Below are 27,730 nucleotides of genomic sequence, written 5' to 3' on the forward strand. Positions count from 1 at the left end.
AATGTGGCACATGCATAAAAGCCCCATTTATTTCGTACTGGCCTGTTACTTGCGCTTCATTACTTTACGTAGGCGAGGCTGCCATGTGGAGAACACAGCAATAGTGCAGTAGTTAGACATACAGCCGTAAAGAACCAAAGCTGAATCTGCTATGGTGAATCTGCTCTGCATTCCGTTAATCTGTTATCCTCAGCAAATCAAATTTGTAATAATAAAAACCTCATTAATCTTATTTTAGTGCTGTGGGTGTTGGAATCCAAGTGAAAAATGCAGCTTGGGTTGAAGGTGGTAGGATTCAAACAGGAATTTTCCTTACATATCCTGTCCTTTTTTCAGTTGACATTATATGTTTTTATAGACAAATGAACTTCTGTTTCCAACACCAAATACATGTTTGCAGGAGCAGAACTGGAATGACTGGAAACTGCTTTTGAGTCATAGAGTGAAGAGAGCCTCAGCCTCTCTAGATCATGTATGCTATTCCACTCTGCCTTGAAATGCGTAGTTAAAGGAAAATGCAAGTTAACAACTGGGTGGTTTTGTTAGATGTGGCATCAGAACAACATACCCTGGATTTTAGAAGAATACCTCCTAAACAAAATTATTCCCTCTCCTGTAGTTTTCCATGCTAAGGAACTTGCAAAGAGAGTATTTTTATAAACCCTTTCCATGATTTAACTTACCCAATTTAGTCTGTGCTCTGACATTTATCTGTAAGTTTTGCCAAAGCATGTTAGTTTAGTTTTAGGGAATTTTCTTTGGTGTATGTTTGTTGTGCTGCAATTGGCCTATCTTAATAAGGCTTTCCAATGCTTTGGCCCAGATTTGTCTGGCTTACACAGATTTGTGAAACCAATGTGTGTTCATTTTGTTTTCCTTGCCGACTCAAAGAGTATATCAGCAACCATAATAACACATACCAATTGAAATGAAAGTACCTGGCACTCCTCAACGTGAATTAGTTATTTTCAGTGTCTGATGCTAAAAACTGCCATGTGTCTTGAAATGATCCTTTTTTTTATGAAGATCATGTCTGAATGCTGCTGAGTAGAAGAAACTTGCAATATTATCATGGGGACTGTGAGTGAAATACTATAAAACCATAGCATTATTCCTGTCAGAAATGATCTCAGGAGGTCTCTAGTCCAACCTCCTACTCAAAGCACAGTCAGATATGGAGAGAGAACAGGTTGCTAAAGGGCTGTATCCTGTCACGTCATGAAAACCTCCAAGAATGGAGACTGTACAACAGCTTCTCTGGGCAACTTAAGCATTTGTTTGTGCTCACGGGAGGAATTTTTTTTCCTTGTATCTGGTCTGAACCTCTCTTTTATCTTACCCCTGTTATCTCTTGTCCTTCTGCCCTGTACTGACGTGTAGAGCCTAGCTCTTCTAGATAGCCTAAGCAGCGGTTCTGGAAGGCTGCAATTAGGTCCCCCAAAACATTCTCTTCTCCAGGCTAAACAAGCCCAATTCTCTAAGAAGGGGTCTGCTTCAGCCCTGATCATCTTGGTGGCTCTTTACTGAACTTGCTCCAGTTTATTAATGTCTTTCCAGTGTTGGGGACCTGAAGTTGGACTCTGCAGTCTAGCGAGTGTCAAGTCAAGCAGTATGATCATTTCCCTCAACCCATGCTCCTGTTAGTGTACTATACTGCTGCAATAATATAGCCCAGGATACCATTGGCTGCCTTTGCCTGTGCGCATTGGTGGCTCCTGCTCAGTTTGCCATCCACCAGGTCCTTTTCAACAGACCTGCTCCTTCTCAGCCAGTCAGTCTATCGCCAGGTTGGATCACTGCAGCCTGTGTTGTTTACTATCCAGGTTGCAACACTTTGCATTTGTCCTTGTTGAATTTCATAATGTTCCTGTCAGCCCTTTCCTTCAGCCTAAGTTCCTTTGGATGGCAGCCCTGTTATTGGGTGTATCCAGAGTTGCCCCTGTTTGGTGTTGCCTGCAAACCTGATGAGAGTGTGCTCCATTGTCTCTCCAGGTCATTGATAAAGATGCTGAACAGGACAGGTCCCATTACAGACTCCTGCAGTCCTCTTACTGGGAGGTGCCATATAACCCATGAAGTGGTCTCTTCTGAGCTCCATTGTCCAACAGCAGTTTTTTAAACCCATCTGGTTTTCCACCCATCTACACTATAGTATCCCAACTTGGGTGCAAGGATTTTTTTGATCCAGTTTTAAAAGCCTTGCTTAAAGTGAGATAAAGTACATGTTCTGTCTCCCCTTGTCCATAAGTGCAGCCGTTTTACCTAGAGGACAATCAGGTTGATCAGGGATGGTTTTTCCTTGGCTTAAGTCTGGAGTCCTGTAATAGAAATTAAACTGCAAGCCACAGTTCAAGTGTGCTGGAGAGAAGGCATAAAGGAAAAGTTTGAAAAGGTTTGAAACGGCTGCACACCAACTGTTTCAAGCTGTTGTCTGCTCCAGTTGAGTGAATTATTAAAGTAAGTCCTACCTCTGTTACTAAACAAATTAATATGAAAGCTAGCAGCAGCAACTTGACTCTCCTGGCTAACAACCTACAGATAAGTTACTGCAGTTGAGAGTTCAAAGCAGGTAGAAAGGACGCTGTGTCTTGCTGTTGTAACTGATTTCACTTACTTGGAAAAGGAAGCAATCTGTCTTGCTGGATTTCTGTCTCTGATATTTGAAATCTTTAATTCTCCTTTTTTTCCCTGTCCATGGGAGCAGCTGTCAGCTGTTCCCATGCCAAGTACCTTTCTTAAAGTTGTTTTACAGCTTTGAGGTTTGTTTGGATTCTCAGTGGTTTCTGGATGCCCTAATAGTAGCCTAGAACCTGAGACCCAGAATCACAGAATAATTTAGGTTGAAAGGGACCCCTGTGGCTTATCAGGTCTAACCTTTTGCTCAAAACAGGGAGAGCTTCAGAATACTGCAACGTGTGAATGGAATGAAACCAGAATAAAAGGAGTATGATGGACCTATAGCTTAGAGAAAATGGGGATACCTGTGTGCTTTTATCTTTGGGTTCCTTAAAAAACGTGCCCCATTGCACTGAAAGCTTGCTGAATGTGCTGTCTACTTCAAAGAAGGTTTAAATCAACCTCCATGTCGTTGACTAACTGACCACCTTCCTTGTTGTGGTTCCGATCCTGCTCAAACAGGCTGTGGCTCTACGTTCAGTAATCTCGGTGACTGGAGATTTTGCTTTGCTGGTTATAGAGCTTTCTAGAGATAAGAATAAATCATAAAATTTGGTTAAGAATAAAGAAGACATATTGGGGTTTCACTTGACCTAATCAATGATAATAGAGTAGAAATAGCACAAAAAGCCCTCTGTGAGACAGAATCTCCACTGAACAGGAACATCTTTTCAGGGAGAAAGCCAAAATCTGTTGCTGTTCTTCCTCTTGGAGGTGTAGGCTGTTTTTTTTTTTCAATTTACAGTTGTTCTGAGTCATGTGTAATTCTTATGACTGCACAATTCAGAATAATTTAATCATATTATTCTTGCTTATGTTAACTTGTCAGTGGAAATATAACAAGTACATCATAAAAAAGAATGTGACATTTTTCTTTTCTTCCTTCTGTTGGAGAGAAAAACAGAACACTTGCAGTAGCCTGTGCTCATATTAGAATAGTTTCCACACCAGTCTCTTACATCTTAATTAAAGTAATGCGCTTACATTTATAGATTTGCAAACAGTATGCAAGTAGTAAACACTGTGCTTTATGGCTTGTATTTTCAATAGCAAATAGCATTGTTCTGTAGATCAGATACAATATACAATGACAAGGATTTTTTTAGGAGATTTTGAGGCTTGGAGCTATTTAAAAAATTATTTTAATTTTTTTATTTGTTTGTTTTGTTTTCTTTAGTAGGGAGAAGGAGGCTTGGGGAATTTTTGTGTTGTGCTGGGGGGTTGTTTTGTACTTTTGAGCTAACTGTAATCTGATCCTGTGAACTGAATGTCTGGTTACAGCTCAGGCATGTTAACATATTAAGTGAACTCCTGGAACCTATCTTCTAATTGCTTTTTATCCAAAAAGAATTAATTTCAAGTGTTCCGAGACTGTTCCATGTTATGAGCCAAATACAGTGAGTGGTGACAGCCAGGAAACTTGATTCAAAACCTCCATCCCGTTCAAGTGAAATACCTAATGTTCATGCACTAAATATATGTCATTAATACATAAGGGATTCAAAACCTTTAGTTGTCTGGGTTTAAGCACTTTTATAGGTCTCAACGTGTTTTTGTGCAGTAAAAACATTTTGTTTATGTTTTAAATGTACACAGATGTATGCTGTTGTATACATCCATGCAAGAGAAGACAAGAGCCTTTATGAGAATTTCACTGTTATCAGACAATATATGACATTGCCGTGGCTCAAAGTTAGTGCTGATATACTGTACTTTTTTCTGCTTGAGCAACCATCCTTCTCATAACAAAAAAGTGAGAGACTTTCACCTACAAGTAAATAAGATCAGAGAGATTAGACATGTACCAAAATGTGGGCAGCACTTTCCTGAGAGTGTCCTGTCGTTTGCCTTCCAAGCTGTCATCTGCTCCAGTTGAGCGAGTTGCTAAAACTAGCAAAGGCAACTTAAAGTGCTACTGTCTCTCTACCTATGGAAAGTTTGCTCTGTAGTGGAGAGAAATACATTATTTCATAGAATGTAATAATGAAAGAGTGAAAAAATTGACATGTAGACCTATCTATGTTCAACATGCTTTTTTGTCATTCAACTTATACACAAAAATAGCTTATAGAAAACCTCTTCAGTTGGAAGCAGTGCTTACCCTGTGTGGATATGAATATTTGGTCTAGTTCTTGAAAGTCATGAAAAAGCTTTGCGCTCTAAATCAGACAGATGAAAATATTTCTGCTGCACTTGCTTTACCTGTCATTCTAAAAATGAAGTATGGTCCAGTGCCCATAGCTACTAGTGACAAGATAGCTACTAGCTACTACATAGTGAATCCTGAGGATCCAGAGCTGATATAGAGATTCATGGTGCCAGCAATCCCTCCTGTATTTCTTCTCAGCTTCAGGAAAAGAGTTGGCTGCTCCCTTCTCTTTCCTTCCTGACAAAAGGTGTTAAACCTTTAGTGACATGTTTTCAGCTTCCTTTCCTTGGCTCTTATCTAGTCACTTTGGATGGACAGTCTTTGGGTCAGTATGTTTTTGTGTGTTTCCTACAGCCCTATTTGAAGGGAAAAAACAAAATAGAAGTACATGTAGTAACATATAGTAACCAAACCTAATGCTGACATTCCTGTGGCTCCTACTACTGTTGTATGGATACTGCTATCTTCTTGTGTAATGTCTTGATAAAGTGCTGTTTTATGTGAGATATTAACTAGCATTAAATAGCTAACTACCTTTATGCTGTTAAGCTAGTAGTATCTTGTTATAAAGTCTCTCTTGCTATTGCCTAGTGCCAATTCAGATGCAAACAGTGGCATTGGCATCTGGTCTAGAGTTCAAATGGGGAAGATTCTCTGAGCCTTACTCCCTGGATGCTGACCTACTACCTACGTGCTAGTCTGTCTGCAGCTTCTCATTCTGGCTTCACATACAGCATTCAAATTCCCCAACTCTGCTGGCTTTGAAACAAAATTTGTAGTCCTTTCGTTTATGCACTTTTCTGCATATTCATTCAAAGCAAAAAACCTCATAAAATGAATTAATAAAGGGATCTTAGAGCTTATGTTAGCAAAATGTGGAGGTGAAGAACAAATAACCAGCTTTTTAGGTAAAACGTGTTCTGATAGCCTGTAAGACCATCACAGTTCAGCTTTTCCATGAATTCTCCTAGACAATATTGGGAAGAATGTGCAATGGTATTTATATTTAGTAATAATAGTGATACATTCCCTGGTTTTTATTTTGGTTCACTGATGTGTGTATACCTAGGAAAAAACTTCCAGAGTTAGAAAGTCCTGTATTAGGGGTATCACCTGGAAAATTGGGTTTGCATGGTTCTGTAAATCTTTATGCTGGTTAGACACTAATCCTTGACAAAATTTAAAACATTTTTAGGATATAGCTCAGGTGTGGATAGGGACTTTGAGATAGATTTCAAAAACAAGGCAGAATACAAATTGCGTACATTCCTAACTGTCACAGCCTGAAAGGTTCCAGAAACTTTTCCTATTATAAAAGTAGTTAGGTTTTCTCTTGTATTTCTACAAGAGAAATCTTGTAGAGATTTCTCTTCTACAAGAGAAATCTTTTCTCTTGTATTTCTACAAGAGAAATCTGATTAAATGAATGGAAGAATCAGTTCATTCAAGGGGCTGGAATGCTACAGGTTTTTTAAGTGTGTTCTACTGGGAAAGTGTCCTGACTGATGTTCTGTCTCCCTTTCCCTGCTTCTAAAATGATGTGGGTGACATTGTTATCTGCTCTCCCTCAGCAGGGAAAATAACAATGCTTTTAATTTCAGACATTGTACTGCATTAATCAGGGTCATGTATTAGTTTCCATTTCATTTGGTCTCAAATGCATGACCAGATTGAAGCCCTTTTTTTGTGTGTGTACATGTTTAAAGGGTGGCTTGCACAGAAACAAGCTACACAAACTGAAATTATTTAACCAGACATCCTTTTATTTTTTTTTTCTTATGGTAGTGATGTGAAGAGCTCTTGAAGGCTCTCATGGGGAAGATGGACGGTGATTTTGTGAAGGGTTGCAACAGAGCCTCTGCTGATGCAGCTGTGTCAGTAGAGCCCTCTCATGGAGATAGGATGTATGCCTGCTGGAGGAAGTTTCTTGTCAGCATAGTTTTGCTACTATCTTAGACAACAGGAACTGATTCTGGCACATCCATCTGGCTGTTGCTCACATTACTGCTTGGCTAGAGTTTGTGATTTCCTGCGTGAGATCCAGCCTGGCACAAGCATCTCTGTTGGCTTAATGTGAACTGGTCCTGTGTTGGCCAAGAGCAGGCACAGAGGTCCACCAGGTCTTGGTATCTGCAGAGTTTGAGCTGAAACAATGGGAGAGAGAGGGGTCTCTTTCTCTCTCTTTCTGCTTTCTCCTCCACGTTGCTGATACTTCTTACTATCTGTAGTGTTTAAAAAAATTATTCTGAACTATTTTTCAGTATGCACATGAAAACGATCCCTTCTGGAATTCATCTCTTGAGTGTACCTTAAAACAGATTAATCAATTACCTGATTCTGTAGGGAAGTATTGTTGAACTGTGAGAATGAGAGCTTTTTAACAACAGAATATTTGTGGGTTTGATGATCCTCTCAGAATCAGTGTACTTTAATGTTCCTGCAATGCCCATGGGCTTTTTAAAAAATTTTCTTTTTTTTGTACTTAGAACTGTTCAAGGCTCTGAATTGACCTAAAAAAATCCCTCCATCAATGTTTTTTTTTTGACAAAGTCAGACTTTAGATTTTGTTTGTAATTTGCCAAATAGTGTAAGATGAGTATAAATACTAAGAACAAAAGAAATTAATTATCTAAGTACTACTATGCTGAAACAAAAAATTGTGTTGGTGCTGTAACTATTTCTATGATCTAACTTGGAAGTAATATTAACTATGCTTAGGAAAGTACAAAGAAAGAGATATCTGTCTTTCAGCTATTAGTAATTTACATTAAAATGGATAACAAGATGTTGTTAACAAGAGAAATTGAGGTTAGATTAATCTTCCCACTTTTCATAATCTCAGCTAAAAGTTTCCTATGGAAGACCAGTAGATGCTGCTACAAAAATGTGCCCTAAAATGAGAAAGTTTCATTCAAATAAACACAGTAAAGCTGCTAGTACGTTAACAGATGTTTATTATGCTTTCTGTTGTTGCAGATTATTTACCCCTTGAACAGAGAAAGCACTTAGCTGCTGGATTCTGTCAGAAAAAGACAGTTTGAAGAGAAAAATGAGAAAGTAAAAATGAATATTTACAGTTGTCTTTGGCGAAATACTTTTGCAACATTTTGATTTTATTTTATTTTTCATTTTTGAGGAATTATTGCAAACTATCCTTTCAATTTTTAAAAACCTATATTTAGAAACAAAATACAAACCCAAACCCAAACAAACCCCATGATCCAGAAAATCCTATCAAGCACCACAGGGGAGTAGAAGTTAAAGGAAGGACAGACCAAGCCCAGGGAAGATAAGGAAAGAAAACATATCTCAACAACATGAGAAAAGCCTTCAAAGAGAAAGTTAAAATTATCGTTTTCCTCATTTATTATTAGATAAAATAAAAAGTAAACAACTAGTTTTGAAGACTGCATAGATTTTGAGAAACTAAAAGAATACTCAAAATCCAAAATAAACAAAAGGAGAACAGTGTTTAGAGGCAGCATTTTAAGATGGGCTGTGTAATAATTTGGTTTTCTAAAGATTAAATTTCAAATAGTATAAAATTGCTTTGGTCTTGGTTGGAAAACCAGTAATACTTACTTTCTAGTGCAAGAAAGTGTAAGCTACAGCAGTTTCATAGGATTTCTGGCTGAAGAATTTGTTATACTTGCTGGTGATCCCAGGTGAGATTCTCATGTGGGTATTGCAGTGGAGTAAATTAGACATGACTTGTTCTGAATTTTACTTGTATGGAAGGAGACTTTAGAACAGTGTTGAGAGGTTCTCAGTTCAGACCGCTGCTTTTGTGCTCTACTTAGGATTTCTATTTCATCGTGAAGTGGAATAAAATTATTATTTCAAATAGTGAAATATAGTGTTTAAAGCGTAATGGCCTGAACAGTTTAGTATCTGTATGAATAAGCTGTGTAATGAGACAGACTGCACTCTCTGCAAACTTGCGGACTATACACTTCAGAAGGCAGGCTGCTTTGTGGAATGACCTAGAAAAACTGGAAAAATGGGCTGATGGGAACTTCACAAAGTTTGATAAAGGCAGATGAGCTGCCCAGCAATTAGGATGGAATAACCCTGTGCAACAGAACAGACTGGAAAACAACTGGAGAGAAAACAACCTGGTCAAAAAAGGCCTGGGTGACATGGTGGCAGGGTCAGAGGCAAGGAAGACAAGTTGGAATATGGAAAATTTGAAATAGTTCTGAGGAACAATAAAGCTGTGCCTTGAGGATAGCCAAGTGCAGTCAGGCACTGCTTAGAAAGAAGTGGAATCTCCACCTTTGGAGAATCTCAGTACTCACCTGGCGATGTCCCTGAACACCATGACCAGCTGGACCTGCTCTCAGTAGGAGCTGGACCAGGGGACCTCCTTAAGTCCTTTCCAAGCTGCATGATTCTGTTTCATTTGTGGTTGTCATGAACTGTATGCATATAATAATGGTTTAGACTTCATGGATACCTAGTTATAAACGTTTGTTCTCTTAAAATATCGTCCAGTTGTTAACTGTTTTCCTGTATTTTTTTTAAAAAGTCAGTGACAGCTGACTTCTAGGGAACAATGAAAACTAGTTTAGATGGGTAAGGATGGTTCAGATAGTTAGGTTTTATGTGCTTACTGGTTTTATGTGTTATGTGGGACTGTAAATTATCTGGTTAAAAACAGCATCTCTCTTTTCACATCAATACAACCAAAGTGCCATATATGTGCAGGGTTAGATGCTACAAGGGGAAATTAACCCCATAAATCCCATTATTTCTTATCTGTTGTCCTGCCTTTCGTCTTCCAACCCAATAGTGAACTTCTGTCTGTTTTTAAAAGTGTTACTGAAGGACTCATAAAGTTTAAAGTGTTGTCATCCATGGTTTTATGTCTCTCATAGACATTTTATCAACTTAAGGACAATATTTTTTCTAAATCAAACATTTTAGAAGTAAAGTGAATAATTGATTTAATGGGGGCAAAAAAAAGTGATAGTTCATTACAACTTCAAAGTTGTAGCTTGAGTGCTCTTCTCAAAGGGGTAAACAACTTTGTGTTTTTTTCAGTTAATATATATACCTGTAAGAACAAGCCTCAAGCCTATGTAGGGCATATGAACTGTGCATATAAAACTGTCTAATGTTGACATGTGGACTTATTTGCATCCAGTTTTGAAGAAAGCTTGGGATATATTCTAGTGTTTTCCTCTCTTTAGAAGGGAAAAAAAAAAAGAAAAAAATCAAACAATGGAAACCAGCCTAGACATGCTCCCTCTCCAGTGGTAATTATCTATGAAACAGTGCTAACCTAAACAGATATTCTCAATTTCTGATCAGCCATTTCAGAGCCCAACATGTGGTTGGATTTGTGGTGTGGTGATGGAGGGAGAAGAGGACTTTTATAATCATGTGATTTTTATTACTTGAATTCTGTTTTATTCATGCTGCCTGCAGTATTATTTATGACATTTACCATTCCATTTCTTTATTAAAATCAATAGGAATGCTTGGGAAGCTTATGGAAAGCAAAGAGTTATTTTCTAAACAGAATAAGCAGAGGTCACTTTTATATTACTGTTGTGTATTTGTCTGAAGAGAGGTGTGTGAAAAGATACCTAATGGTCTAGATAAAAGTTTTGCTTTAATGGCTTAGAAGGTATACTGAAATCTTTGGGATTTGCTTGGTGGACTTCTGCCAATGCTGGGCGTGTTCACGCAAGATTTCGTCTGAAACAAACAAACTAAAATTTTTTATTTCTGAAGGACTGTGAATTTACTGTAATGCAAAATTCCTCTTAGAAGGATGTGAGTTGATGGGTTTTTGAACAGGCAGATTTCTTTAACAATGTAACTGATAGCAAAGAATGAGAAGGCATTCAAACTTGACACAGTTGTGAGTACAAGATCTACTGATCTGCAGAGCTACATGAGCCCAGCCAAGAGGTTCTCCTGACCTACTTTTAGGTAACAGATCTTAAACTTGGCTATCACTGACACTTCAGAAATGCAAGCATTAGATACCATAGTATCATAGATAATAACCCAAACAAAAGCTTCGGGACTTAATTACTTTACTTTAGAAATGTATTTTTCTTTGGTTGTTTTTACCAGAATGTGTTTCTTCTTTAGTAAATTGTATTTACCCAGTTTGTCATGAGTATATCTGTATGTGGATTCTGTACACACAAATTCAGAATTTTCTAATTATCCGTGCTTATTGGAGTTGCATATGTACCTTTCACAACCTGTATCCCTACTTTAGAGTGTAGAAGGTTAGAAATCTCTAAATGCTACTCAGCTCATTTTCACACATGTGGAATAAATTAAGAGCATCTAGTAGGGTGGTTTTTTTTACTGTTTTCTACAGTACTACTAATAATGGACTTGTTTAAACCCTTAAACAAAAACGTTCATTTTGCAGAGGACTACTAAATAGTTCTGATTCAACACAGTAATTTAAAGATTCCAGCTTTAAAAACTTGCCAAGCTGGGAGATGCTTTCCCCGTGGATGACGTGTTTTGAGTACCTGTTTTGTTTGAGGGACTCTCATATTCCCCTCTAAGCGTGTGATTTGTGATTCCTGCTGAAACCCAGCCTGGGCTCTGGATTCGTCTTTATGAGGTTCCAGTGGGGTAGTGCTGCCCACCCCTGCCTGGAAAAAGAAATGTTGCCTTTTGCAGTGTGATTTCAGTTTTCCATCCAGGCATAAATAGGAGCAAACAGCAAAGTAAGGTTCTTTGTGTGTGTAGTGTGTGGAAAGCAGATTGCAGCAGTCCAAAGCTCTTCTGGCACAATTACTTGCTGCACCTGTTTTTTTCCTTCTTGTATTCTTCTGAGCTTCATTTCTCCAGCCTTCACATTTGCATTCATGCATGTTCTCTGATCTTAGTGTTCTCTGCGCAGGTTGGACTTGCTCCATTTTGTCTATGACTCCTGCGTTTGAACTGTCTTTCAGTTATTCATAGAAAATAAATCCTGTTACTGTTTCACTTGCTTAGCTGGCTTTTCACTCCCCATCTGCTTGGGCCTTCTGTTTAACTTTTCCATTTCCATTGCTTTCAGTCACATCAGTTCGGCACTCTTTCTCTGCTTACTGTTGTGTTCTTTCAGCAGCTTCCAGCAACTCCTTAGTGTGCCTTTTCTGGTTTTACTTTTTTTTTCTAGAAAATTCAGCTACTTCTCTTGGCTGCTGTGAGAGGCAGATAGATCTCACAGACCACCCAGTAAATAAATTGGGTCAGTGTCTCTAAGCAGGCTAGTGACTTTGCAGTATTGAAACTTGCTTCCTGCGAGCAGTGAGAAGTAGTTTTTCTATACTATAATGAAACCAGTTTTTCTTGTGAATCTTGTAAATAAATCCTAAAGTTCAGTGTATGTAAATCACATTTCCTACTGGAAAAATAGGCTTTGGAAAATAAGTCTTTGGAAAATCTTGCATATTATAGCTTAGACATATGGTCTTATTTTGAATGCCAGTATTGATGAAAGAAATCTGTTCATTTCAAGCATTGGTTTGCTATGCTGAGAGACTTAAAACTGATGCTTCTGTACAACTGCTTTTGAGACCAACACTTTTGGGGAAGGAGAGTTAAGCTAGTTCCTCTAAAAACCAGCCAACTCTCATTTCGCACAGCAAGCAGTGTTACCTTTGCCCAGTGCTGAAAAAAAAGATTTTGTTTTGTTGTGGAGCTTGCTGTCCAGCTCTCAGTACATAGGTATTGGGAGTGATTGTGAATATCTGAAGGCTCCTATACCTGCAAGTGAAATGGTCTGAATAGCAGCTGGCAGTGTTACTACAGTATAAGTAGGCAAGGTACAGACAACCACGATTGTGGTCTACTTTTGCATTTAAAGTTAAGCTGTCTAAAACCCCCAAAAGGCAGCTGGGGTGACTAAAGCTAAAGAACAGGATTTTGTGTTCTTTGAAACACTGTTGATTCAATTTATTTTGCTGTTCGAGAAAATAAGTATGTGTATTTTGTTGTATAAGCTTTTCAGCCTTTTTGTTGTGATCCTTTCATCTTTTAGAGAAGAAACATGACACTCAGGAAAGGAAAATTTTGCCTTAGTGTCAAAATGGATCTGTATCGGGTTTTCTTGTTACTGTCTCTTTTCCTATCTCCCTATTTCTTGCCCCTGACGACAGTGCAGATCCTTAACATACTTACGTGGGAGTTCTTGTAATAGTGTGCAATAAATGCATTTGAAGATTATCTACTGTCAGACTGGAAGTAAGATGTGGTCTCATATATGTATAGAAATAGTAAAACTAGTAAAACAAAATCCCAAGTGATGGCTACAACCTCGTTGCCTGCACTAGACAAACTAGTACTTCTGTACTATGCTTTTTTCATGTCAAACCTCCAGCCCCCCAAATATTTGCGTAACAATGTCCAGAAAGTTAATGTGCCCCAAAGGCAGCTTTCTGTTGGGTGGCAAGGGAGGTTAAGGCTAGAAGTGATTATTGCTCAATAAGTCCTGTGGATTCACTGCATCATGAATTTCAGCTAGGACTTTGGTGGAGAGGATTGTTTTTTTTAAATATAACCCTTATTATTTATGTGCGCTTTTTTTGCATGTTTCCATCTTCTGTAATGAGTAATGATTTGAGTTTGAACTTTAGGAATTCATAAAATAAGTTTAGTGTGCTCATTTGTAATGTGGAGGTTAATGAACAGAGTGAAAATTTCCTTCTGAGTTGGTTTTGTTACTGTGTTTTTTGTTCAATTTTGCATGAAAGGGGCTTAATATTGGTGTTACTGGTGTGATTGGCATTACTCTGGATTGTTGATAGGTTTCAAGAAGTGGACAGACTTATTTTGTAGTTAATTGGTTATGAAACTTATGAGAATTAATGATCCATGGTCTTTCTTACCCAAGCAGATCTCTCAGTGTTGCCTAAAATATGTTGCAAGTGGTATCTTAAGTTTAAGGACTCCATGTAAGACTTGAAAAATTCTGTTAGAAGTATTTTTTTTTTGTGATATTGCTTAGCTATTAGTCTGAAAATACTGTGTTTTGCCAATTTATCTCAAAACTTCTTCCTGTTCTGTGTTCCTGGTTGCTCCATACTATGTTGTGTAGATGATGTACTTATAGGTCTGCTAGCTCAGTGTGTCCAGAACAACCTTACATCAAGGGCAGTGGTTAATGATTAGGATTAAATGAGATATTTGTTCTAACTTTGTACAAGTGATGGATCTGGCACCATAGTTTCCTTTAGGAAAGGCAACAGTTATTCAGTTAGGTAGCTAGAAAAAGCTTATAGTGGGTCTGCATAATTAGATACTAGCAAATTGGAATGAAAAGTTAGAATTGAGGAGCAGCATCAGCATTTCCTTCAGATTCAAATAGTCTTGTGTTTAATATTTACTACCAGGATACATTTTTCAACATTTGGAAAGAAAATTGGTTTCTTAATGTAATGTTTTGGTTTAGGGTGGGGTTTTTTGTTGTTGTTTTTTCTTTTCTGTTTTGTTGTGTTGTTTTTTTTTTTTTTCATTTTGTTTTAGACTTGAGTTTCTTAGAGTGGCATAGTTAGATAAGAAGTCAAAGCCAACTTCATTGGCTTTGAAAACATTAGCAACTTGAAATTAATTGGCTTTTCTGCGAGGGAATTCTTGTAATTTTTTTCATCTTCGCGAATTTTCTTTCAGGTAGAGCTCTGTGTGCCTGATAGCAAATTCAGATGGTCTTATATTGGCTGGTTTCCTTAACTACCATTTAGATTTTATTTCCATAATGCTCACTTTTCTTTAATCTTCTGCTTGCTTTAATGAGTCAAGCTCTTTTGGAGAGCAGTCAAATAAAAAGAAAAGTGATACACCCCATTTTATCACAGCTTTTTCCATGATTCATTTCAGTCTGATCTTTTCTATGCAAACAGATACTATTGATACACAGGCTGTATCTCAGCAAAAGCAGAGCTGTACGAATGAATCTGGTATAGCAGTTTTAAATGGAATTGTTCTGCCAATACTAGATATCTTCCTTCAATCAACTAACTTCTTGCATGCTCTCAAAGGCTGCTGCATGACTTTACCTTCTCTCTATAACTGCTTAAGTAACAGTTTTAACTTACAACATTAGAGCTCTCTCTAAAATTCTACCCTGGCTGTATCTTATTTTTCCTGTTGAGTTCAAGGGTTTGTCTTCCTAGTCAATCTGGTCCCTAATTGTATTCCTCCTGACTTAATCTAAAGGGATAGAACCAAACAAAATTGTAGCAAAGTACAGATAAGCTTACAGTTTTTGGGAAGAGGTGTAACTGTGTGACAAAGTTATGTGCACTGTTCTATCCCTTGCTGCTATTTCAGATGCTGTGATGATCCTACCCCGTGGTTCTAGTAATGAGTGTTTACTAGATGGCTACTCTGAGTGTTTAAGAATTCAAAATTGAAGGAGGGCCATGTCATGAAAACAGGTGTTTCGTTGTTATGTACTGACCAAAACTAATAGAACAATGTATGAAAGAAAAAATGACTTGAATATCTATACATTCTCTCACTATGTATTGTGTTTGTGTGGGTTTGGGTAGCCAGGGGAGGGATGGGCAGCTACAGCTTATAGATCAGGTGCATTCAGTGAGTGTAAATTTTGCATATTGCTTTACATTGATTTTAATGTACTGCAGAATTCTGAGGAAAAAATGCCAAGGCTGGATGAAACAAACTCCCCAAAAACAGAGTTTGGATAGGCTTTGCTATTTTCACGTATACATGTACTACCAGCTCGTAGACTGAGGTGATTAAAGGAAAAGTGAGTTGGCAATAGGTAGAATGTCAATAGGTGTGCAATATATGGTGACTGTGTATGAGTGAAAGGCTTACATATTGTATTACCAGACTGTGGCAATAGAAACCCTGGGTTATCTGTGACGGTGGGAAGTATTCATTTCACACATTTTGTCTGAAATAGTTCTTTACATTATAGAACTAAAAAAGAGGAAAGGGTACCACCTAGGGTCCTACTCAGTCTTTCCTCATAGTCTGTGGAGGGTGCCCAGAGGACTAATTTTGAGTAGCCACGTAACTTCTAGACGCAGTGGAACAGTACACTATCCCTGAGTAATCTGATAATCTGTGTGACTGGTGTCACTGTACACAGTTCAGTGCCCTTGGCTCTCAGGTCAAATCTTTGTAGTTCACCAGGCTGGCCAGTCTCCCTGTCACCACTTTGATGCAGTAGGGAGAATCCTTACAAGCTAATGAGGCTGGTACTGTTACAGGTGTGGAAGGAGCTGTTCCAGTGTCTTTCAGCTTGAGGACCACATGGGTGGGAGCTACTGTGAGTCAAGGAAAAACATCTACCCAGTATGAAACATAAGGTTTACTGCAGGCGCCTGTGTGTCAGCATCTGCAAGCCAAGTAGGCACTTAATAGCTTGCTCATTAGAGATTAACTTCTTTTTGTGTTGCCATAATTAGGAAGATGTTTGAAAATACAAGTTTAAGATATGCTAATCTGTGTGGAAAGCTTTTATTTTTTTAATTGCCCACTAAGAAAACCTTCAAGTGTGCATCTTTTTTGAAGTAGTTCTGCAGAAATGTGCCTTTACCATCTATTTCTGATCACATCCTTTTGTGTTGCATTATTTTAGGCCATTCTTTTAGATTTGATGTATACCATTGTAGTACTAGAAGATCATTATTTAGGTTGCTCTCTGCTCTCCTCTATGAAACTCTATTTTACAGTATTTGAAATATTTATTTGTGTTAATTTTTTATCAAGCTAATGAAAAGAAATTAGTTTCTTAGTCCTATCACAAGCCCAGAATACAGTAGTTGATAATCTGTTCAGTCTCTGAGAGGCAACAATAAAATCCATTAGGCATATGAGGTTTATCAAATTCCCTTGGGATTTCAGGGCTTACTAACCTGTATTTGGTTAAGTACTTATTTCAGACAGATGGAATTTTTGGCAGTTACTGAAATTCCTCTCCAACCTACATGGAAGTCGTGCCTGACTCTTGAATAAGACCTGATTTTGCAAATGTAAACACTACATATTGGAGACTGCATGCCTGGTGACTGTACTTTATTTGTAAAATTATTACAGTTAAAGAGCTACTATTTGCCCTTTTGTTTGTAATCATTATGGTTAACAATATATTTTATGTCAGCTGATACTGTGTCCATCTAACTTCCCTCCATAAATAGGGATATCATGTCAGTTATTCCACTGATAGCACTGCAGGCATCCTTTGGTTAGAGTTATATATTAGAGATACAGGGTACTCACAGCATCTACTATACAACTGAATCAATATTTTAAGTGGAATTTCAGATATGGTATAGTAAAACTTAGTGACATCTGTATTTTTTAAAAATCACTATCATTAATTAAATTGCAATTTAATATACTATTAATAATACTATACTATTATTATATAAATTATATATCTGAGAATAAACCTGCTCATTGATACATCTTCAGAAGACAGTATTGACAAAGACGGTAATGAATTTCAAGATTGATTTACCATGGTTCATCCAGGGGATTAGAGCTCTCATGTGGCTTACAACCAGTGTTTTTAATTTATGGCATAGGTAATCTGTGTTGAAAATTAACATCTGTCATAAGAACATGCTCAATAATTTTGTAAATGATGTGGTAAACTGCTGTTGTCTTTTTCCAGAGTGGTTCCTGTAGCCAGAGCTTTCCCAAGTAGGCATCTTTGAAGGTCGATACAACCCAAAGGAATTTTAAACAAATAAAGATGGCTCAGAAATAGCCAGGGACAAAAAAATCCCCAAACCCAACATCTGAATATTTGTTCAGCTTCTCTGACTCTAAAATTTAAGCTGTTTCATGCTGCTGTTTGGTCTTGTCTGCCAGGGGCAACCAAGAGAGCCAGGACAGATCTTTCTACAGTGGTGGGTTGTACCTGCTAGGGGCTTGAATTAGGGGAGACACAGATCACAACCAATACTTGTTAGTATGCCTCTTATTAATTTAGCTGCTTTAACAAACAGAATCAGGGTGTTGCTGTTAGTACAGATAACCGCACCCATTGATTCAGGTCCCAGTTTGCTCATGCGTAGGTTCATTGTAGCTCCCAGGTGGGAGCCACAACAGGGAGGGCAGCCTTCCCTCTTTGCAAGGCTTGTACTAATGTACCTTCAAGCTGGGTTTTCAGGAAATCCCTCAGGATGCCTTCCTTGTTTCATCAGGTGTCTCTCCACAGCCCTTGTCTGCATGCAGCAGCCACTGCCTTTCTGGTTGTGGTCTGAGTTCAACTTGAAGACAGGTTGTGCTGGGGCCTTGTGCAGAGCTGGTGACTCGGGGTATAATGAGTTTATTGGTTCTCGTGGAGTCAACAGCATGACCAGGCTCTGGAGCTGGGCAGATCTTGGGAGAGTTCACACACGGCTTCTTGGCAGGCACAGTGTTGCCTCCTATGCTGGAAATTATTGCTCCATCCACAGACATGGGGACCCTACGGAGGACATTCACACCAGCTCATACCTGCTGGCCTGCAGAATTGTTCTCACATGAAAAGTGAGAGCCTAAACATCTCTGCAGACCTTGCTCTAACACACTTCTCCCTGAGCATTTAAATAATTTCATCTGCAGGTGCTGTAAGATGTACAAGTCTGTCGGTTTGGGAGGTGGGGTGTTGCTACCCCCTTATGTACTGTGCTTTGTAACTTATTTTATGGCTTTAAAATTACATGAAATCTACTTTTGAGACAACCATCTCTGGTTGAAAGTGTACAAATGCAGCTCTAGAAATTTTTTGGTTGCTGCAAGATTAAAAATCCCTGTAGTGATATAAATGATTCAAAGATGATTTTTCAGTGGATTGTGGATTGGAGAGTCAAAAGGACAGTTGGGGCTTGATGTAGCAGCCCACCTACGGGCAACTAGTGCTCCTTGAGATACGTAATGTTGTGCATGGCTGTCAGCTGGTGCTGTGAAAGCCTCTTATGCAGCTGATTTATAGTTAATACTATTACCATAACGAGCAATGTTGACTGCTCCGATACTGTTGACCCTGCCAGTTGACAGTAAGTGCTTAGGTGTGCAAATCCGAACTTGGTCTGTAGTCAATACAGTAATTGGAGCAATTTGGATTAGTGACTGCAAGGTATCTATTCTAGAGTGAGCTTTATCTTTCTTTAGACATTTTATTTTGCTCCATACTATACATCCTATAATTATCATGGGAGGATAAGTGCCTAGATTGTATTTAAAAATCTAAATTTAGAATCTTAATTAGACCCACCTCATCGTCCTACATTACACCACAATATGCCATATATTTTTATATACTATTATCTTGGTGACTTCTTCTACTGTTTATTTGTTACTGCCTGCAGTTTGTGTAATACAGATTTCTCAAACTTCAGGTGAGGAGAGATTATGCAACTGAAAAAGATTTTACTGTGTATATGTATAATAAAATAAATAGGTACAAATAGTTTCTTAAAATAGGTTTGCTTGCTTACTTTCAGGTAATTGTTTACACTAGGCTAAAGGATTGCTCAAGTAAGAATGCTGTGTTGTGTCATTTCTGATTTGCTGGTCTGAATCACACTTGTCTGCAATCACTGTATCAGCTCACTGCATGGCTGCCAAGCTGCCCACATGTTCCCATGATGAATTTGCCAAGAGAAGTCTGATCTCCTTCTGGCCTTCTGCTTTTTTTTTTTTTTTTTTTTGAGTCATAAGTCCATGGGTGTGTGTATTAGCTACTGTATTTATTTGTGCTTTATTTGTTGGAAGCTGGTTTAGACTTCTGTTTCAGTTTCCACTCTTGACTTGACTGTATAAGTTTGCTTTTGAAAATCCTGTGGACTTAGAATTGGGGTATGAATATACTTCAGGTCACTTGGCTTTTCTGAAAACTATAAAAAATTGTGTATTCAACACATTGCAGCAGATCCACCACAACTCTAGAAAAACAGCTTTGAAATATAAATCCCAAATGCCAGAATATATTTCTTCAATTTAAAATAATAAAAAAACTGTGTTTAAAAAAAGTGCATGAAATAAAACCGGTGCTTTTTGGCATTTCATAGCTGAAACTGGGACAGTTCCTTCTTTTCTTGTATGTTTAGAGCTCTGCTGATCAACTATAGTATTTTTGTTTTCATTTACCTTTGCATGCCTCACAGTCTCACAAGTCCTGATGGATGCCTGTGCATGAGAGCTTCTCAAAAGGAGAACAAGTTCTGTGTCTAAACTGGGTTGTGCCACTTACATTTCACCAGTTCTCCTTTTCTAGCTTTCTCCTTCCTTGTCCCAACCAGGGTAGTTACCTCTATGTGCCTGGCTTTTCAAACTCCAGAGAAAACACTTAACAGGATTCACTGCTATTTCAGGAATCTCAGCTGGAGGCTAAGACCTATACAAGACCTGTGTGTTAGGTACTGTAGAAAGACAGGAAAACCACAGTTCCTCTGCCAAAAAAGCTAATGGATTGTTAACTGCTAGTTTGTATACTGATTTTTAAACCTTAATCCAAAATGCATAATCCAGAGCTAACCAGTGTGCCCAAAGGGGAATCTGAGCGTAGTTTGGGGGGAAAATAACTGTACTACTAAAAAAGATGGCAGTTCTGTCATAGTGATTTTTCTACTCACACTCTAGTATTACTTTAAATAACGTGTGGATTATAAATGGTTACCGATGTTCTTTGCCTCTGAAAATGTATTGAGATTTTGTCTGTGTGGGTTACCAGAGGATTGTAATAGAAAATTAGTATTTTTGTGTTCAGTTTTCGTTTCTTAACTCTATGCTATACATCTTCAAACTGGGATAACTTTCTGCTGATGATCATATAATTTCTTCTTACTAACTTGGATTTGTCATCTTTCTCCCTAGTCTTCATGAGTACCATTTGAAAGGATTTCTTTTTTTCTCTAAAATTTTAATTATCCTGATTTTTTTTTAAAAAATTGAAACTGGATTCTGCTGTTTGAGCCCTTCTTTTAGGGTAGTCTTTACAACAAATTGTTCTTAAGAAGAAACATGAACCTCTAAGTTAATGTAAATTGACAGTTTGCAGAGCAATTTTTTTTTTCCTTCAGGTCCAAAAGAAACCACCTTAATAGAAAACTGTGTGTGAATTTGAACCATTAAAAAATTACTCCCTCTCCTTACCTGCAGAGATACTTGGTGTGACGTGTCTGGCCTAAAGCACTGGTTGCAGAAGAAATATTTGCCCAGCTGCATTAGCTGCCTCTGCCTGTAATGTTTTTTGGCAGTCATGACAAGCATGGATCGAGAAACTAGGAGTAAGATCTTTAGCCATATGTAGTTCTCCAACACCAATTTCTTGCCATGAACCACATTTGTTTTCAGCAGAATGAGTTCATTATGGAATCTGTGCTCAGATTAGTTATTCCAAGTATTTCCTGGTGTATTGTGCCTTGAAATGAGTGTTGGACATGGAGTATTAAAACTATTTATCTGGTTTCTCTGAAGTCATGTTTGGATAATAAAAATGCAGAATGGAGGGGAAATGCTTGTAAAATTTTATTTTTGCCCGTTTGTAAGGTGATTTTTTTTTTTTTTTTAAACACAAATTATATAAAATAGCTCAAAGGGATTTGCAGATCATTAAACTCTTAAATGTAGTTAAAATGCTTGAAAAATCACGTTCTATATTTTTACAGAGATTTTATAATAATTTCTTTGAATGGGTACAATTTTTCAGGATTGTAGGGTTTTTTTTTTTAATATTCTAATCCTAAAGGGTCTTAGGATATTGGTGCCTGAAGCTGTTTTCATGTAGCTCATACTTAGCAGGACTATGCATATATTTTGTTACTTCCTCAGTTTAAGAAGTTTTCCTTTAAAAAACCCAGTTTTATTAATTTTGACTTGGATTCCTTCCTAACAGTACTAGAGTAGTATGAGAAGCCAAAATTGCTGAAGGCAAAAGCTTGACCAGCAAAAGAATTGCTTGCAAACAGTTATGCGTACCAAAGATCATGTTTTCCTAAGGACTGCTTCTGGTTCTGCAGTTGAATTTCTCCTGGAGACAATCTTGTGCATGAAGTGGTGTGAGCAGTGTGGGATGATGTGTGACTGGCAACTAGTATGATGCCACTGATTTTTCATTTGGGATGTACTGGGAAAAAAACTCTTCTCCAGTAATGGGAAAGTGTTTTCGATCTGTCAGCCAAAAGCATTCATCTTATTTGCATGTTCTTTTTTGTTTGTTTGTTTTTAAGAATATGGAATTACAGGGTTCTGTAAATCCATTTGTTCAAAAAATTCATTCAGATCTTAAGCAGACACATATTGCAGGCAGCTGTGAGGTTTTCTCAGAGCTTTGTCTGACAGAGTGATCTCCGGCCTCTGCTCAGGGTTACCAACTCCTGTGGTGATAGGCTGCAAGGGATGGCGAGGCACCAGCTCTCCTCTTTCCAGCCATGGCAGCAGATGTTGGGCATATCTGAGTCCTGCAGATTTGAGTGCTTTTTTCATGATATTGTTGAAACTGGTTTGCTCTACTTTTCTGATTTAGATATGCAGAATGAATTTTTTTAACAGAGGGTTCTTTACTTTTTGATGGACTCTGAGACAGTGATGAATCTACTTGTCTGCTGTCCTCAAAGTACTTTAGAGACTGTAATTTTCCTCTAGCAGTATCTTAGATCAGCAATCCAGAGATTTCTTTCATGTAGAATAGGTTTTACTTCCATATATATTTCCTTGCTACACCTTTTTACCTTCCTCTTCATTTCTTCCTTCCCCCTTCACAGATCCACTCAGTTCAAATACGCATGCAGGTACTTGAGCTTGGTGTTGGTGGGTGTCCACTGAGTCTCAGGGATAACCCAAAGTCTTACAGGCCTTGATCATCTCTGCCAGAGGCTGAGGAAAGAGTCACTGAGTTCAAGAACCTTGGATCTTGCCTCTTTTAAGCCAACCTCCTTCTACATGCTGTTAAGCTAATACTAACAACAGAAGGAATTGAGTTTTCTTCCCAAATAAGTGGGAGTTTTTAAAAATGGAGGTTTTAGTCTACTAAAACAAAAGAGGAGGGCTAGGTCTTGAAAGAAATGGGAGAAGGATGCCTGCAATGAATTCTGGCTACCCTTTAGTGAAGCTGAATCTCATTAGTGCATGGACAGGATGCACGTATTGCTTTAGTACACTCTTTTTTTTCTTGAGAAGTTTATATAAACCTAGTAATTATATGAGCTTCAGATATTCTATCTGAACAAAAACTGTGTAAATGCAATCTTATTTGTATTAAAAGATAAGACTTGCCTCTGTTGACTGTGAACAGAGGCTGAGACAGCTCTTGAAGTATTTTGAACGTGTTCTCTGTCTTTTCAAGCACAGCTTGAAAATTCAGTTGAAAGCCAGTGCAAAAAGCTGTCTGATACAAGAGGATGCTGTGCTGTTTATTCTATTTTGTAGCTTTTCAGTACTGCACCTGAACAAGAGAATTGATGTGTACGTAGCTGCACTAGAATAACATTGTAGATGGAGGGCTTTGGGGGAAAAGAGAGTCAGGGCAGAGGGCATACGTTACGATCTGAGTTGATAAACCAATAGAGATTAAATAATCAAAGAACGCTGAGCAATGTTCAGTAATGGAAATCACTGCTACAATTACAAAACTTCCCAACATTACAAATGGAGAGGAAAATTCAGAATTAAATGTATTTGAAATGAGTTAAACTTCTTGAGAATAAAAAAAAAGCAGACTCAGAGAACTTTCTGTGTACAACTGAGAATACAAAAGGCTATTTATGCCTAAGGAGCAATAAAAAACTCCAACCCAAAGTTTTAACCAAAAGGTTTGTGAGAAAGGAAAATAATGAGGTGGCTGAAGAACAACAACTTGTTTTTACAAAAACCAGAGCATATAAAGAAGTATATGAAACATAACTCTTGAAAAATTGCAAACTCTTAACTGGAAGAGTTCATAATAACTATACTTTTCATCTCTATGATGTGTATGAGGCATAAAGCAGTAAATAAACCAAAACTACTTAGGCAAAGGCTAATACTTATGGTAGTAATATCTTACCATTACGCTGCTTTTAGATCATCACACTGTTGTTCTTCTTGAAAAATTTATTTGTAATACAGACTGCAAAATAAAAGTGTCCACATCGTTTATTATAGTTGGGATGCTTTACAATGGAAATCTATCCCATCCAGGTGTGCACAAAATATGCCTCTCAGGAAGGGAAAGGAGTGTGTAAACCAAGCTAGACCTAGAGCCCTCTCTGCTGGATGGCTGGGAAACAGCAGTTCTAACAGGAAAAAATAAGAATTCTAATGTAAAAAAGAAAATCTGAGAGGCTAGTGCAAGAAATCTAGACGTAAACCATAAATCCTAGGTAGTTAAGGTCTTCCCTAATTATAAGCAGATGAAATAGTATACACTTATTGCATAAAGTGGCCTTTTCTTGTTAAATTGTCAGATGATAAATTTTATTGATAATTCTTTTCTTTTGAGTATATATGGGATCTGAAGGGGAAAAGAGGAATTAACATTCCATCGTAGAAATTTTAAAAATTTATAATACCTGTGCCAAAGAGGAGTATTCATGGAAAGGGTTTTCAAACCATATATAGCATAGTGGTGTAGATGGGCTATGTGTTTTTGTAGTAATGCTCCAAAGAAATTAACTCTTACTGTAGGAGCTGTAGTAATATGTGGAAAATAGGCTATTCCAAGATGACGTACTGTTTTAAAAAAAGGCACTTGGCAAGATGTAACATGTCTGTTTTAAAATAGAATATGTTTTCCAGTACAAGGGGAAACTCTATCATAGTAATTAAAATCTGTATCTTATTCCTAAAGTGAAGGCAAACACAGACTTTTAGAAAGGAGAGATGCAGAGAATAATTGGATTGCCACTTTATTTCCAGCACTGAAAGATCCACTAAAACTATGCAGCTCCCTGAAGTCCAGTCATTTGGAATTGATTCTGAAGTGTGTGTGTGAGCATACGTGTAGCTTTTATGTGTATTTTTTAAGCCAAAAAAAGTCTAATGGAGATAATAGGGATCAAGTTTGAATAAACTCATGAAGAGTTTATTTATTATTCACAGTTGACTCTCCCTTCTTCCATGGTCTTTCAAAATGTGATAGCAGCTGAAGACACTCACTTATGGTCACTGAAAGTTCATTAGCGAAAAAAATGCAGGCTTTGTGTATGGTTTTGGAAACCTTTGAAATCTTGTATGCATGGAGAACTACAGCAGAACAGTTTTTGACCTTTATTAAACTTAGTTTCCTTTCATTTCTGTCTTGCGTGGGAGAAGCACATTCTATTAATGTTTGATGCTTTGTAAAGTGTTCATTATGAAGTATTTCTCTTTTTTTTTTTGAGTTACCATTTCACTTAAGGGTAACAACTTGATTAATGGCGTTATGGAGCAGATAGAGTGATGGAGCTGCTTTAGGGGGTTTTTTGCCTGCTTTTTTTCAAGTCACAATGACATAACCACTTGAAAATTTAGATTAAAATGATATAAAAAGTGTAAACTAGTGAGACACAGAAAGATTTTGTGATATATTTTTGTTCTGTAAGAGTAAGTCCTGTGAGGTGACTATTTCTGAAGAAGACAAAAAACCACTTCAAAAAACTGAACAAAAAAGATGAAGCCTGTCCAGGTAATCAAACTAACTGGTATGAATTTATCACTTTGTATCACTCACTAGGTGTTGTGTGAAAGGCAGGAAGAACATTGTGTAAAGGACTGGACTTGTTCTCTTGAAAAGGAAAGAGTAGTGCAAATGTAGACTGAAGGATACCTTTTGTATTTGTTGCTTTACCTGTTTTTTTTCCTGTCACTTGTTGACCCAGCTAATTCTAGTGGTAACATGAATAAAAGAAATTTTAAAAGTCTGTTTATAGAGATTGTTATGGAAGTACCTGAGTAGTATTTATTTTCCACAGAGGAATAAATGCATTTTAAACTCTTTAATGGATCTCAAGGTGTTTTCTGAAATATTTTTTGCATAAGAAACAAAGTATTTTCTATAGTTGTATGATAGATACAGAATATCAGGCAACAGTCTAATGGCTTGTTTATATGTTTGTATATATGCACACAGACATCTTCTTGGTAGAGTAATAAATGCTACCTAATCTCTACTACATGAACTTCTGAGTATGTTTAAGCTACACGACGAGCATACTGCAGAGATTATAGACAGTTTTAGTATAACCTAAGAGAGGCCTCAAAGACACTTGCATATCTACCAGTATTGACTCTGGAGTGGAAGCTGTGCAGCAGCATGATGCTGAAGGAGAGCTGTAGCATGTCTGTGGAGCCACCAATCAGTGGTGAAACAAATGCATACATTTCATAGACCAGAAATGGAAGAAACTCCTCCGAAATTTCTTTTTATCCCCTAAAACTGTCAAAGGTCTGATCCAGTCTGTCAGTCCTGCCTGGATGCAGTTACAACAGCATAGTAAAACTTTAGCAGTCAGAGTGCTCGATACTAATGTCCTAAACCTGTAGCCATATTTCTGCTGTAAAGGCATCATCTTTCTCACAGTGTAGCTCGGGTACTTTCTGAATATGTTTTAGACACATAGACCTCATTAAAAAGCAGCAACTGAGTGACTGAGAATATACAGCTGCTCTCTTCTTCAGCTGTAAGTTAATGATTTTGAGGGTAATAGTCTTATGGTGTCAGGAGATCTTACCTCATTCTGTGCTGGGATGGAGTTATTGTACTGTACAGACCTGTTTTCTTATGACTCAATACAATCTTTTTCCAAAATAATTGCACAATTTTAAACACTATTTAATTTTAAGTAGTTTTTCTGATACTAACTTTACCTGTGCTATAATATGATGCATAATTTTCTTAAATGAATTGTCTTGTGTATATCTATACATGGTTTTATTTTTATTTTCTCAGGGCATGGCTTTTACCTTGGAGGAGAGGCAACAGTTGAATATTCATGGATTATTGCCACCTTGCTTTCTTGGTCAAGATGCTCAGGTTTTTACAATCCTTAAGAATTTTGAAAGGCTGACATGTGACCTAGACAGGTAAAGTATGGCTATGGAAATTTATCCTAATTAGCAAACCACGAGTCTTTTACATTTTCTTTAATGGTAGTACAGATGAAATTTTTTGTTTGTTTGTTTGTTTGTTTGTTTTAAGCTATGATGGTTGATTATTGGGAATCTATAAGGTAAATATATACTTTTGCTGAAATGCTTTCTTCAAAAAATCTACTCCTGTTTTAAAATTGTAATAATCCGGAGCTGTTCACATGAACTTACTTTGAAAACCAAGTGATACAAGGGTCATCAGAAGCAAATGAGCTCATGTGATACTATAAGTCAGTAACGTCTTTACATGCATATAGATACATACGCATTAAAACATATAAAATTAATAAAATATTACACAATAATATGTCATATAGTGTTGTTACATTTGGGGTTTTTTGAAGAAAAAAGCTGGAGAGGGCTTTAAACATTTATGAATACTAAAATGTTGATTTTTTTCCTAAAAAAATAATATTTTATAGGCCCTAGAACAAAAAACTGTTCGTTCTTTTTCATCCTGTGCCTTGCTTTCCTCTGTTATGGGTTGTCTTGTTATCTATATGTAATACATGGCTTTTAGTTACCCATTTGTTGGTGGCAAGGTTTTTTTTATAATTTAAAATTGTCCTAACCTTTGCTTTTTTATGGAATCAGAATAAGATGAGCACAGTCTTCCAAGTAAATGGAGAGCTCATGATTGTGTTATCTTTTCTAGTTAAACTCTTTTCCAGTGCTCTAATGAAGGGCATTATCAGTTGTCACAGATTAGTAGCTTCCCAGGTTCAAATGTTTATTAGTCGGAGTCCCAATGTGTAGGAAAGTGTAAAATTTCATGGAGACCTGTGAGTCAACCATAGATGTTACCATAGGGGAAAACTTTGTCCTTTTCTCCCCATCTCCTCCTTGACTCTGCCTTGAAGTAGTCCCTTC

General features: G+C 37.4%; 1 protein-coding gene across 1 annotated transcript in view; it reads left to right on the forward strand.

Annotated features, from left to right (window-relative positions):
• ME1 (malic enzyme 1) overlaps positions 1-27,730 on the forward strand; it is a 160,772-nt gene that overhangs the window by 14,360 nt on the left and 118,682 nt on the right. Inside the window, exon 2 of the mRNA XM_050314435.1 lies at positions 26,661-26,794. Coding sequence (XP_050170392.1) covers positions 26,661-26,794 — 134 coding nt within the window. The remainder of the gene's footprint in view (positions 1-26,660; positions 26,795-27,730) is intronic.

This window comes from Myiozetetes cayanensis, unplaced genomic scaffold (genome assembly GCF_022539395.1).
Source record: "Myiozetetes cayanensis isolate MyiCay16 unplaced genomic scaffold, myiCay2020 scf2-11, whole genome shotgun sequence".
Taxonomy (NCBI): Eukaryota; Metazoa; Chordata; class Aves; order Passeriformes; family Tyrannidae; genus Myiozetetes; species Myiozetetes cayanensis.